The 14,484-nt window shown below is 37.7% G+C and overlaps 1 protein-coding gene across 9 annotated transcripts in view; it reads right to left on the bottom strand.

Moving 5' to 3' along the window:
* SCMH1 (Scm polycomb group protein homolog 1) overlaps window positions 1–14,484 on the bottom strand; it is a 222,032-nt gene that overhangs the window by 39,596 nt on the left and 167,952 nt on the right. For 8 of the 9 annotated variants that reach the window (XM_040231521.1, XM_040231529.1, XM_040231522.1 and 5 more), the window contains 2 exons: window positions 8,645–8,877; window positions 4,697–4,823 (listed from right to left, as the gene is read on the bottom strand). The exons of the other annotated variant lie outside the window; for it this stretch is intronic. In XM_040231521.1, coding sequence (XP_040087455.1) covers window positions 4,697–4,823; window positions 8,645–8,877 — 360 coding nt within the window. The remainder of the gene's footprint in view (window positions 1–4,696; window positions 4,824–8,644; window positions 8,878–14,484) is intronic. 9 annotated transcript variants of the gene reach the window in all.

Here is a 14,484-nt window from a genome sequence, read left to right as displayed (position 1 = left end):
CCATGATCTTTGTTTTCTGAATGTTGAGATTTAAGCCAACTTTTTCACTCTCCTCTTTCACTTTCATCAAGAGGCTTTTTAGCTCCTCTTCACTTTCTGCCATAAGGATGGTGTCATCTGCATATCTGAGGTTACTGATATTTCTCCCGGCAATCTTGATTCCAGCTTGTGTTTCTTCCAGCCCAGCATTTCTCATGATGTGCTCTGCATAGAAGTTAAATAAGCAGGGTGACAATATACAGCCTTGACGTACTCCTTTTCCTATTTGGAACCAGTCCGTTGTTCCATGTCCAGTTCTAACTGTTGCTTCCTGACCTGCATACAGGTTTCTCAAGAGGCAGGTCAGGTGCTCTGGTATTCCCATCTCTTTCAGAATTTTCCACAGTTTATTGTGATCCACTCAGTCAAAGGCTTTGGCATAGTCAATAAAGCAGAAACAGATGTTTTTCTGGAACTCACTTGCTTTTTCCAGCAGATGTTGGCAATTTGATCTCTGGTTCCTCTGCCTTTTCTAAAATCAGCTTGAACATCAGGGAGTTCACAGTTCACGTATTACTGAAGCCTGGCTTGGAGAATTTTGAGCATTACTTTACTAGCATGTGAGAGGAGTGCAATTGTGCATAGTTTGAGCATACTTTGGCATTGCCTTTCTTTGGGATTGGAATGAAAACTGACCTTTTCCAGTCTTGTGGTGGCTGCTGAGTTTTCCAAATTTGCTGGCATATTGAGTGTAGCACTTTCACAGCATCATCTTTCAGGATTTGAAATAGCTCAGGTGGAATTCCATCACCTCCACTAGCTTTGTTCGTAGTGATGCTTTCTAAGGCCCACTTGACTTCACATTCCAGGATGTCTGGCTCTAGATGAGTGATCACACCATCGTGATTATCCAGGTCGTGAAGATCTTTTTTGTACAGTTCTTCTGTGTATTCTCGCCACCTCTTCTTAATATCTTCTGCTTCTGTTAGGTCCAAAATAGTCCAACACAAATACAGTGAACTGATCTCTGACAAAGGAGCAAATGCAGTACAGTGGAACAAAGATATGTTTTTTTCATGTTTTTTCAACAAATAGTACTGAGACAACTGGATAGACGCATGCAAAAAAGCGAACCTAGACATAGATTTTATACCCTTCACAAACATTAACTCAAAATCGATACAGACCTAAATGTAAAATTCATATTATAAAACTGCTGGTATAGCCAGACAATGGTATGTTATTCAGCACTTGATAAGTGAACTATCAAGCCACAAAAAGACACAGAGGAAATTTAAATATATATCATTAAATTAAAACACCAATCTGAAAAGGCTAAGTATATTGAATGATTTAAATTTTATGACATTCTGGAAAAGGTAAAATTATAGAGACAGTAAAAAGGTCAGTGGTTGTCAGAGATGAGTGGGGAGGTAAGAATGACTAGGCAGAACACAAAGGATTTTTAGAGCACATAAATTATTTTGTAAGATTCTATAATGGTGGATACATGTCATTATATATTTGTCAAAATCCATAGAAAGTACAACACCAAGTAAGAGCTCTAATGTAAACTATGGACCTTGGATGGTAATGATGCTCATCACTGAAACAAACTTACCACACTGGGGTGGGGGATGATAATGGAGAAGGTAAAACATGTGTGGGGGGTAAGGAGTATATGGGGAATATATCCTATACCTCCTGCTCAAATTTGCTGTGAATCTAAAAAAAAAAAAAAATAGTCTAGTAAAAAAATCGATAAAACAAGAGTTCTTCATAGCAGATGCAAATACCAAGAGTGGGTAAGGAGAGTGTAGGCATTTTCTAAACATATGTGACCAAATTCCTAAATGTATGTAAAGTCCCTTTATAAAGAGCATTTTGCAAGACTAGTTTTCCACCAAATACCCTTTGGAAAATGCCACTAGAGAAACAATAATTTTTTTAAAAAATTGCTAGGAATAAGAAACTCAATAAAGAGTTTAGAAGATACAGTTGTGGAAAGCTTGAAGAAAAGTTGAACAAAAAGACAAAGAGAATAGGAATAAGAAGAAAGAGGGTGGATGACTTCAGGAGGTTCAACATCTGAAGATATGCCAGGAAGAGGAAGTAGAGAAAAAGTGAGGGAAAATCATTGATGAATTTGAGAAAGTTTCAAGAAACCAAATGATGGAATGGGCACACTATATGTCCACATGGTGAGTAAAAACACTCAGATCCTAGGTGAAATTTCAGAATAATGGGGATGAAGAGAAGCTTCAAAGAGAATAAACAGGTTTCACACAAAACTGAAGATAAAAATCTAGGGAAGATTCCATGGTAAAAATAAAGATTCCATGGTAAAATAAAGATTACATTGTAAAATAAAGGAGCAAACTGGGATAACACGAAAGAGAGATGAACATGCTTGAACAAAGAAGATGTATACAGCAGTAAGAGACTGTAAGGCTGAGCTAGTAAGTACATAGCAAAATAAACAACAAAAAAGGTCAAGACTTAATCTAAAACAAAGTTTCGTACAACAAAGGAAAAGTAATCATAGTACTCTACAGGGCTCAATTGAGACTAGCATAATACAAGTTACAATAACACACTATTAAATTTCAATCTAATCATAATTATAATATCATCTTATTAAGAGAGGGAAGTATGTGTGGGTAGGTAACAGGCAAAGAGATTAAGAAGAGTTGCCAAAAAAAGAAAAGGAAGAGTTAGAGTGTGTTGGTACAAAAATACCTCAAGTTAAAAAAAAAAGCAATATAAGCATTCTATTTACATATATGCAAGTAAATAAAAGAGTCAGCTAAACCAGAAGTGACTGCCTTTGGTAAGAAATAAATGACAGGGAATAGAGGGGGTCAGTTCCTCTTCTTTTTATAATAATTCTTGTAGTCTATTTTTCCTTTAAACTGTTCTCATGTATATAATTCTGATGAAAATAAAAAGTGTTGTGCAGTTAAAAAAAATGAAAGGTTGGTAATAAAGGATATAGCATGGCACACAGCTTTCAATCTATGATAGCTTTTATTGTTAACAGTTGAAGGGTCTATAAAGGTAACTTGGACTAACTGTATCATTGTATAGGTATGTAACCTGAGATCAGAAAAGAAGTTACAGCAAGATCACACAGAAAGAGCAAAGATCTAGTCACGATGGTGAAACAGTGACCAGTGAAAATTGCTATGGCCTGGCCAAGAGCAAGAAACAGGGATACAAAGTCAAGCTGCCATTTTTCTTAGCTATGAGATTCAGACCAAGGGATGGATTTCAGCTTAGTGACCACCAGAAGAGATGAATTACATAATTTTAATTGAATAGTGAGGCACAGTCATGAGGCTTCCACTGGTATGAATCATCTAGGTTTTGTTGAAAATGCACCCAGGCACCTAACTGATATTTAGAATGATATGGAGTAAACAAGCAGGTATACAGGAATCTAGTGGGCATGTAATAGGTTAGAAAATGGAATTAATATCTTCGCCGAGGTGTTCATCTGTCTTTACTTCTTCATCCATGGAGCTAAGCTCCTAAGCTTTGTTCATCAATCTAGTAACATTTTTGGACTAAGCAAACCCAGTAACTGCTGAGGCTAGATGCATAAGACACATTTGGAGAAATCATGTGATAGTACCCTGATCAGAGCTGAACATAAATGTTACCAGCAGGCTCTGTTCTTTTCCAAAGGTTATTTGGAGAGGAAATGACTGGGCTTCCCTTCAAGCCCTAACATTCTAGGGTGGAGACAAACTCAACTCCTAAGAAAAAGATACCTTAACTTCCATGAGGATCATTCCAATTCCTTAGATTTCCCTAAGAAGATGTTTTCACACGTACATCTTAATTTACACATGAAAATGAATATTGTTCTGTCAATAGTTACCCCACTGGGAGGCTGTCCATCTATTCTAAAGGCGTAGCTCTTTTAGAGTTACTTTCATATAGTTTATAAAATGGGAACAGATATGTACAACCCAAGTGATTACCCACTCACTATGGTTATCAGATTTTGCTTTGAATCAAACATACACTGATTTGTCTCCAAAATAAAAAACACTTTCACAGTACCAAAAATTGCCACCATCAAAAATTAAAAAAATCAGAGCAGTGTCATACATATTTGAGTGGTGGCAGAATAATTATAATGCTGGAAGGGTTCCGGAAGGGATCACTAAGGAGGGAGCACCCCAAACTGGAAAGGATGGGTATAATTACAACCTGAGTCAGTGAGCTCCTGGTGCTGGCTTCATGTCCATCCCACCCCCAAGCCCTAGATCCCCAACTCTAAGTTCACAGAACATCTACCGAAGTTTCTTGGATCATTCTGACAGAATGGAGATGTCCCTGAAGTTATTTCAAACATCAAATTAAATTTTTTTTAAAGATTCTGTTTAGATTTATAAATGGATAGGGGGCGAATTGGGCTACCCTGATGGCTTTGTAGGTGAAAATCCGCCAGAGATGCAGGCAGATGCAGCTTCAATCCCTGGGTTGGGAAGAGCCCCTGGAGGAGGAAATGGCAACACACTCCAGTATTTTTGCTGAAAAATTCCATGGACAAAGCAGACTGGAGGGTTACAGTCCCTGGAGTCGAAAGAGTAGGACACGGCTAAGTGCGCGTGCTCCATCAGGGGGCTAATTATTGGTACAGTATGAGAGACAGTACAGACACTGGGGCCTGGGGCTTGTTGCAGCTAATACTGTGATCTGCGCTTACCTGTGGGGGCCTGCATGGCTGAGCTGGGTATGGTGGCAGCATCTTGGGGTACAGTGCTGGTGTCCGGTTCAGGGGTGCTGGTTGTTGGTGAGGTGGGTGGTGGGTTCAGCAAAGTCCGAGGTTTCCTCTGTCAAAATGGATGAGGAAAAGTTTGCTACCCATGATAGGTAACTTGTCTTCTCATTCCTCTATTCTTAGCACTCAATGCACCCATGAAACTGGAATACGTTTGTGGATGGGACTGTGTTCTTTCTTTTTTTTTTTTTTTAAATTGAAGTATAGCTGACTTACAATGTTGTATTAGTTTCTGGTATACGGTAAAGTGAGTCAGATATATATACAAACACACATATATATTCTTTTTCAGATTCTTTTCCATTACAGGTTATTACAATATACTGAACACAGTTCCCTGTGCTATACAGTAGGACCTCGTTGTTTATCTGTTTAATACATAGTAGTGTGTATCTGGTAATACCAACCTCCTAACTGACCTCTTCTCCCACTTTGCCCTTTGGTAGCCATAAGTTTGTTTTCTATATCAGTGTGTTTATTTTGTAAATAAGTTCATTTGTATCCCAGATTTCATATATAAGTGACATCATATGATATATATTATATATATTTTTCCAAATAGCATCTTGTTCAAAGCTGCAAAAATAGTAGATGCTTAGTAAATATTCTCTCAATCTATGTATAAGATTCTGGGCTTCTGTATAGCCAGAGCTTAATTCACTATCTTTTATATGTATTCAGTATTATTATCTGAAGTCTGGGTTTTTTATTAGTTAGACAGAAAAAAAGCAAAAAAGGAAATAAAAAATGCTGCGACCTAAGTCTACTTTGACATCAGTTTGTTTCTCTGTTGAAAAATGGAAACATCCCTTCCCCTAACTCCACAAACTACTTTCCTCTGCCTACCTCTTTGGCTTATTACCTGCCATCTCTTAAACCTTGTATTCCAGTAATCTCTAACTATAGTACTTCCCTAAAAACCTGCAGTTTTATCTAGTCCTTGCCTTTATAATAATAAACCATCTGTGTTGCCTAGAATACCTTTTTTTAACCTTATAAATATCTGTTTATCCAGGAAGTCTTTCTAGATTTCCTCTAGTTATTGTCTCTTTTGTGCTATTTCTGTACTTTGCATGGCTGCATTTGTTACAATGTATTTTCACTATATATTTATACACTGGTGTCCCCTATTAGCTTGGTGCTTGCCGAGGGTCTAATTCTGCTTACCATTCTGACATGATACTTGGCATATGATAAGTGTCATAAATGTCTTTCAATGAAGCATACAGTATAGAATACCAATAATGGGAGCAGGAATAAAAATGATTTGAGAAAAATCTAGTATCTCCTCTATGCTGTTCTGGGCAATCTCTGGGGGAGAAAGATCTCAGAAGGTTGTTTTTTCCTCCAAGAAACAGTTTTCTAAAAAGCCTTTCTGAATGCAAGGAAAACATAACCATCACTGAGATCCATAAGTCCATTTTTACTAAATGTCACATGTAGGGTCCACTCTGGGAGCTGTATAAACCTGACTGCCTTCTAGGAGTGTATCAGAGAGAGAGCTCAATGACAGCAGGCATATATACAGGATGGCTTTGCCTGTCAAAGCAGTCATGCAAACTCTTATGGAACATTCAAAGCACACATAGGACATGGACATTTCCTCCTGTTTTTGATATTGCCACAAGTAAAAATCTAAATAAGCAATGAGTCAGGAAAGAAAGGAAATAGTTCAACTCTACTGAGTTGGTAGGATTTCATGGGGGTTCCTGAAGAAACAAACCTGGTGAGTTTTGGTTCCCAAATATTCGAGAAAAAAGCAGAAAGATGTAAAGCATTATTATTATTTGAGATAGGTACATTTACATGTATTATTATATCTATTCATATGTTATCCATTCTATTGGTGAGAAAATTTGGCTCTTAGCCTTACTCAAAGCTTTCTCAAAGTCAACACAGTGGTAACAACTGGAGATGAGATATAAATCTAAGTTTCTCTGGCTTCAAAGCCTATGCTCTTATCACAAGATCACTTTGCTTCAAAAATGAATATAAGGGTCATGGGTTAAGTAGAGGCCTATACACTTACAGGAATAGGCAAAATCACAGGATGGGGAATTAGGGAGTCAAACGCCAGGCCATAAAATACAGTATTAGATGAAAGTTATTGCTTTTAAGAGGACTGGAAAGAAAAGGACTTCGGTTACTATGTTTAGGACTTCCTGAAAGCAGAGCTGAAGCAATCATAGAATCATAGTTCTTAGCTTTGAAGGATCTTAAAGGTTACTTAATCCAACTATCTACCTAATATTTTTACATCCCACTCCTTAAAAACATCTGTATCAGTACCTGGGTACTTGATGAAATACCTGATGAAATACCTCTAGTGATGGGAGATTACTACTTGCATTTTGAAATAGATTTAACTGTTCCTTTTATGTTGAGATAAAGCCTATTTGCTTGAGTTTTTGCTTATTGGTTCTTTCTGTCTTTGGAACCTCATGGACAAGTTTTCTCCCTTTTTAATCTAACTGTCAAGGTGCCTCACATCACCAAAAGCACGACTTCCCTGGCCTTGGAATTTTTAGAGCCTTCAGCCTCTCCTCCATAACATGAGAATGAGAAGAGAATAATAGAGACAAAAATGAATCAGGGTCTGGGTTAAGGTTAATGATAACAGATTGGGAGCATTATGCATTACACAGAAGGGTCAGGATGTGACATCAAGAATTCAAAACCAATAAATAAGGGACATTCTTAATTGGAAATCATCACTAAAATCATCTATCCATCCATCCGTCCATCCATCCATCCATCCTGCATATACTGAACATTTCCCAAGAGACTGAGATATAGGGCATGGGCAGGAGGAAGAGAAGACTAGGTTCTTGACCTTCAGGAGCTTATATTCTAGAAGGATTGAGGCCAGCTGGAGCTAAGAAACAAAACAAACCCACCCAAAGAATCAAACCTAGAGAAGAACTTAGGAAATTGAAATGGAATGCCTAAGGAGAACTGGTTATCATTTTCACACTGGAACTCAGGTAGTCTAGTTTGGGAGGGAGCTGCAGAGAAATTCTCTGAGACTTAGCAAGTGATTGGAGAAGATGATGCCAAAGGAAGCCTTAGAGAAGCAGCTGAGGAAGTTTCATATGAATGGTTTTCTGAGGGAAGATACACATTGAGACCTGGTCATGACTAAAAGGTGGCACTTTCAGTAACAGTGCTCAGTGAAGCTCGACCCAGCAGTTTTTTCCAACACCAGAGGTTAAGTGTTACCTTCCTTGGGAAATGTGAGTGAATATGTGATGGGGCAGCAGTGATCTTAGAACTAGAAGATCTGGAGATCCATCTCTGCAGCCTTTGCCATTGATTAGCTGTGTGACTGTAGGGAAGTCATTTCCCATCTCTAAGTCTCAATTTACTTGACTATTTAACAGTAACACTACTTATCTCCTAGAGTTTTGTGAAGATCATATGATATGTAATGGTGTCAGGTACAGAGCCTGATCCTTAGTAAATATTCAATAACTTCCTTTTTCTTTTTTTTAAAGAAGGTATAGGGACAGAAAAATAAATACATTTACTGTGTCAGTTTTCTCCTTCTGATCACATACCTGGGCATCCACTTTGTGTACGTTAGTAACCATTAGGAGCAGAGCCTTTCATCTATTGAAGATATCAGACCAGAATTTCCATGAATGTAACTTTCAAAGTAAAAATTTGTTTTTATCCATACTGTCTTATTTCTAACATTACCAATTCCCAGCTAAGTAGCTAAAATAGGGATGACAATATAGGAGATTCTCCTTAAAAGCACACACAAGGTGGAGAATAGAGTCAGACACATTCCTTTCTAAGACAGATGGATATGGATGAGTTATCTCTTTATAACCATTTATCCCTTGCTGGCAAACCCACATTTTTACCTACCTTACTGCCAGGTTTGGGACCCCTCTTCTTTGGGAATTTCAAAGGCTCAGCTGACTTGGATGGGGTGGAGATGGGATGGGGAATTAGGGGCTTGGGTGTCCGGCCCCGCTTCTTTCCTGGTTTACGCCCTCTCTGCCCTGGTTGATGCTCCAAGACAGTTTTGGTGCTGCTGTGGATGCTGGGCTTCTCAGTGTTCACATCGGATGCAGGGTAGGGATTCTTTGGAATCACAACTGCAAGAAAAAGACTCATTCTAACACTCCCTCCTCCCACCTGCATCCCCATCCCAGGCAGAGGGAAAAAAAGACTTGCTGCTTCTGCTTGGATAGTTTTATCCCAGGAAGCTAGTCTCTTGGCATCTGACCTAAAAGTTAGAAAATCTCAGAGGAGTATTGAATTTAGATTGGCAAGAATTGGAAGTTTTAATTATTTCTGGCTAATGTAGAAAAAATATTACGCATTTCTTCCCAAAGAATCTAGTTAAAGCATATAAACAACCACAGGCTCAGAGACGGAATGGCTCTTAGAAGCTTACAGTCTTCTCCTGCTAAGAATGAAGACCTCAGGCTCAGAAGAGGAAATGATGCCTTCCCTAGGTTACACAGTGAGTTGGGATAAGGACTTATGTGTGGAAGCCAGGTTCCGACAACCAAATCAGGGATTTTCTGTATCAATTTACTTAAAGTTTTAGTGTGATTATTGCAGTGCGGACTACTGAAATACATACAAATATATACATCTAATAGCATCTTTCCTTACCTTAAAAATTTGGACTTTAAGGTAAAGTCCAAATTCTTTATTCTGATATCTAAATTCTTTATTCTGATATTCAAAGACTTTTGTGATTTTGCCCCTGCCTTGCTTCCCAGATATGTCTGATGTCATTTCCTATCACCCACCCCCTTTTTGTAGCTCCACTGTTTTCTGAACACCAGTTTGTTCAAATACATTGAGTTCTCTATTCTTTCTGATCTGAATACATCAATACTCAGTTTTCGACACTCAGCTCCAGAATCACCACCTTATTGAGGCCTTGTCTGACAACTCCATCAGTGCTCCACCTGCTCTAAAACAGTCTGTAGAGTTCTTTCAATTTACTCTGATCATTCATCTACTTAATTGAGAATTCTTCAAGGTAAGCAATATCTAATTCATTCCACAAAATTATTAAGCACTTACTACAGGCTGTGCATTATTTTAAGTCCTGGGGTAGAACAGTGAACAAAACATAGTTTCCACTCTTATGGAGCTTACCGCCTAGTGGGAGACAGAAAACTGGCAAAAAAATACACAATATAATATTAGGTAAATGCCATGATTAAAACTAAAGCAGCAGGTTAAGGAGACACAGAGGTGAGGAAAGTCCTCTTTGTGAAGGTGACATTTGCACAGAGCTCCCGAATGAAGTAAAGGGAAAGTCTTATGAAGAGCTGAGGGAAGAGCCATCTAGTCGATGACCTATAACAAGTGCAAAGATTCTGAGATGGGAACATGTTACTGTGTTTGAGAAATGGAAAGAAGATCAGTATAGCTGGAATTGCGTGAGCAAAGGGGAGAGTGGTGGGAGCTTAGGTAGAGAAGTAGCAATAAGACTGTGTGGGATTTTGTAGCCCCTGAAAATGAACCTAAATTTATCTTAAGTCTGAAGGGAAGCCACTAGAGAGTTTTGAGCAAGTGAGTGACAGGGTAAACTTAAAAGGGAACACTCCGGCTGCTCTGGGAGGGAAGGGGACAAGAGTAGAACTTAGGAGACAAGTTAATAAAGTAATTACAGTGGGCAGGTAGAAGAGTATTTCTTGTGCTTCCATGTAGTATGTAACAGATATGACAATGTAGTGCTGCTCATCTAGCAACTAGAAAAAAATCAGGTACACTATTTTAAAAGATACTGCATTGTTACAGAGATTATGAGGATTAGACGAACTGGAATTCCAGACCCGGATGAGGAGGGTTTCTTAAGTAGCTGACACTGTTTTCTTTCCTGAGTACATTTGCCAAATTTGGGCATGAATTAACAGTCAATCTTGGCCTGTGCACAGGAGCTCCACTGGAGGAAAGAGAAATTGACGAGGTTGCTATGAGATTGGAATTTGAGGAGTTCCATGAATATGGCCTATTTTTCCCATAGGACATCTGCTGAGTTTTGACCCTGCATGTTGGGGCTGCAAAGCTAGGCTGAAAGCTTCTAAAAAGACAGAGTGAAAATTCCCATAATTTTGTGACTTCAGCAGACAAGGTCCCACCAGAAGGATGAGGTCTACTTCTAACACAGCTGATCTCCTCTTCAAGATAAATGCCTTATTTTGAAATTGTAAGGACTGAAAGGTCAAAGAACCAAGCCCCAAAACTCTCACAGGCAGGACAATTTCTTGTAGGTTTTCATGACTATGAAGATGAAGACCCATTAGGCTCTCAGTCGAGGGCCCAGGGCCTCAGAATATGGATATAAACCATAGATAAAATTCATATCTGAACTAGTTCAATCTATGATTAGACTGAGAGGATCAGGCCCGTATCCTATTAGCATAAAAGAAAGGGGAAAGAAAGAATTCTTTCTGACAGAAAATATAAGCTGGAGTCTCAAAAGTTCTTTTATATAAAATATCCAGTATATGTGTGTGTGTGTGTGTGTGTGCGTGTGTATAAGAGAGAAATATAAAGAGTCAGAAAAATGTGACTGATAATCAAGAAAAAATACACACAATAGAAAACTCATGTATGATCCAGATAATCAAACAGACTTTAACCATAAGTAATATGGTTTTAAAAAGTAGAGGAAAAGATGAAAAAAATGTAAGAAAAGATAACACTCACAGAAAACTGCAACCTTCATAACAAATTAAACAAACGTACTAAAATAAAAACACAATATTAAAAATTAAGAATTCATTGGATGGATTTAAGGGTAAACAGATCTAGCATAAGAATTACAAAATTTGAAGAAAAATCAACAGAAAACATGTAAAATGAAGCAAAAATACAGGAAAAAAACAGATAAGCAGATTAGAACATTAGGGACATGTGGACACAGTCAACAGACACAAAATATGAGTAACTATAATCCCTGTGAGAGAAGACAGAGAGAGTGAGGAAAAACTATACTTGAAGACTAATGAAAGAAGAGCTCAGCAATCCACAAGCAGCAAAAACACACAAAAAAACTCCAAACCATACCAAACCACATCACTGTGAAACTGCTGAAAATAAAATACATAAAGCGAAATGAAAGACAAAGATACATTTTTAAAAGCAGTTAAAGAAAAGGGATTATTTTTACAGAAGCAATTGACTTTGTAATAGAAACTATGAAAGTAAGAAGCAATAGTGTTAAATGACAGTTTTAAAGGGCTAAAATATGTAAACTGCCAACCCAGAGTTCTATATCTAGTGAAAAATCACCGCAGATGGTGATAGCAGCCATGAAATTAAAAGACGCTTACTCCTTGGAAGGAAAGTTATGACCAACCTAGACAGCATATTCAAAAGCAGAGACATTACTTTGCCAACAAAGGTCAGTCTAGTTAAGGCTATAGTTTTTCCAGTGGTCATGTATGGATGTGAGAGTTGGACTATAAAGAAAGCTGAGCACCGAAGAATTGATGCTTTTGAACTGTGGTGTTGGAGAAGACTCTTGAGACTCCCTTGGACTGCAAGGAGGTCCAACCAGTCCATCCTAAAGGAGATCGGTCCCAGGTGTTCATTGGAAGGACTGATGTTGAGGCTGAAACTCCAATACTTTGGCCACCTGATGTGAAGAGCTGACTCATTTGAAAAGACCCCGATGCTGGGAGAGATTGAGGGCAGGAGGAGAAGGGGATGACAGAGGATGAGATGGCTGGATGGCATCACCGACTGGATGGACATGGGTTTGGGTGGATTCCGGGAGCTGGTGATGGACAGGGAGGCCTGGCATGCTGCGGTTCATGGGGTCGCAAAGAGTTGGACACGACTGAGTGACTGAACTGATCTTTCAGAAATGAAGGTGAAAAAGTATGAAAGCAACCTAAGTGTTCATCAACAGATGAATGAATAAAGATGTCACACACACACACACACACACACACACACACACACAGAGGAATACTACTCAGCCATAAAAAAGAATGAATTCTCTTTTGCCATTTGTAGCAACATGTATAGATTTGGAGGATATTATGCTAAGTGAAATAAGTCAGACAGAGAAAGAAAAATACTGTATTATATATCTCTTATATGTGGAATCTAACAGATACAACAAACTAGTGAATAAAACAACAAAAAAGGAAGCAGATTCCCAGATGCAGAGAACAAACTAGTGACTTACAGTACAGAGAGGGAACTGAGGAGGGGCAATATAGATGTAGAGGGAAAAAAAGAGGGTTACTATGGGATTATAAGAAATGATGATTTCTTCTAATCATCTGTGTCAAACTTTTGAAAATTGTAAAACACAGCAGAACTTAAAGACTCTTGCATGCAATTAAAATTTTTTAAAAAGGTGAAATAACATTTTCAGAAACATCAAAGCTGAAAGAATGTCACTAATAGACCTAAACTACAGGAAATAAAAAGGAAGTTCTTCAGGATAAAGAAGAGTAATCCCAGATGGAAAAATGCAACTGTAGGAAGGAAGAGCATTAGAAGGGGTAACTGTGGATAGATACAAGATAATATTGACTATTTAGAAAGAGATTTTTTTTAAATGGTTTGTAGGGTTTATAGTACATGTACAGCTGACCCTTAAACAACATAGGTTTTAACTGTGCATATCCATTTGCATGCAAATTTTTAAAATAAACATGTACTACAGTACTGCAGGTTTCATGGTTTGGTTAAATCCATGGATGTACAACCATGGATATGGAGGGCTTACTGTGAAGTTATATGCAGATTTCACTGCCCCTAATCTACACACTGTTTAAGGGTCAACTGTATTAGTAAATTACATAAAAGCAACAGCACAAAGGATGCTAGTAGTGGGGTAAATGGAGCCAAAATTTGTTAAGAACTTTGCATTATTTGGGGAGGGGCCAGAGTGCTTATTTAAGATGAACTTTAGTAAGTTCAAAATATACAGTTCTAGCTAGTTAAAAAATTCTAACAAGAATGCATCACTAAAAAAGCTAAGGAGAGAGAAATGGAATAATAAAACATGCTTGATTAATCCCAAAGAAGGTAAGAAAGGAGGAACAAATAAATGAGTAAGAACTCAAAGAGAAAACGAAAAGCAAAATACAAAATGACAGACTTTAACCCAAATAAATAATCACATTAAATATAACTGATTTGAATAAACTAAGAGAAAATAAACAAACTAGACCCCCAAACCCCCAAGAACCCAATTATATCTTTTTATAAGATGGCACTGAAATATAAGAAAACTTAAAATATAATGATAGGGGAAGACGAAAACAAACAGATAAAAAAATACATACCTTGTGAATGTTAACCAAAGAAGGTTTAAGTGGCTATGTTAATATCAGACAAGACAGTCTTAATGCAGGAAATATAACTAGACTAAAAAGGGATACTTCATCAAGATTAAATAGTCAATTTATATCACCAAAACGGAAAGGCAGTCTACTGAATGGGAGAAGATATTTGCAAATAATATATCCAATAAGGGGTTAACATCCAAAATACACAAATACATAACATAAAAAAAAACCTAATTAACAAATCGGCAGAGGACCTGAATAGACATTTTTCCAAAGAAGACATACAGACACACGAAAAGAAGCTCAACATCACTAATCATCAGTGCAATGCAAATCAAAACCACAATGAGACACTACTTCACATTTGTCAGAATGGCCATTACTCAAAAAAGAACATATAACAGGTGTTGGCAAGGATATGGA

Source organism: Oryx dammah, unplaced genomic scaffold, assembly GCF_014754425.2.
Source record: "Oryx dammah isolate SB20612 unplaced genomic scaffold, SCBI_Odam_1.1 HiC_scaffold_28, whole genome shotgun sequence".
Lineage (NCBI taxonomy): Eukaryota > Metazoa > Chordata > Mammalia > Artiodactyla > Bovidae > Oryx > Oryx dammah.
This window is presented reverse-complemented; position numbering and strand designations above follow the sequence as displayed.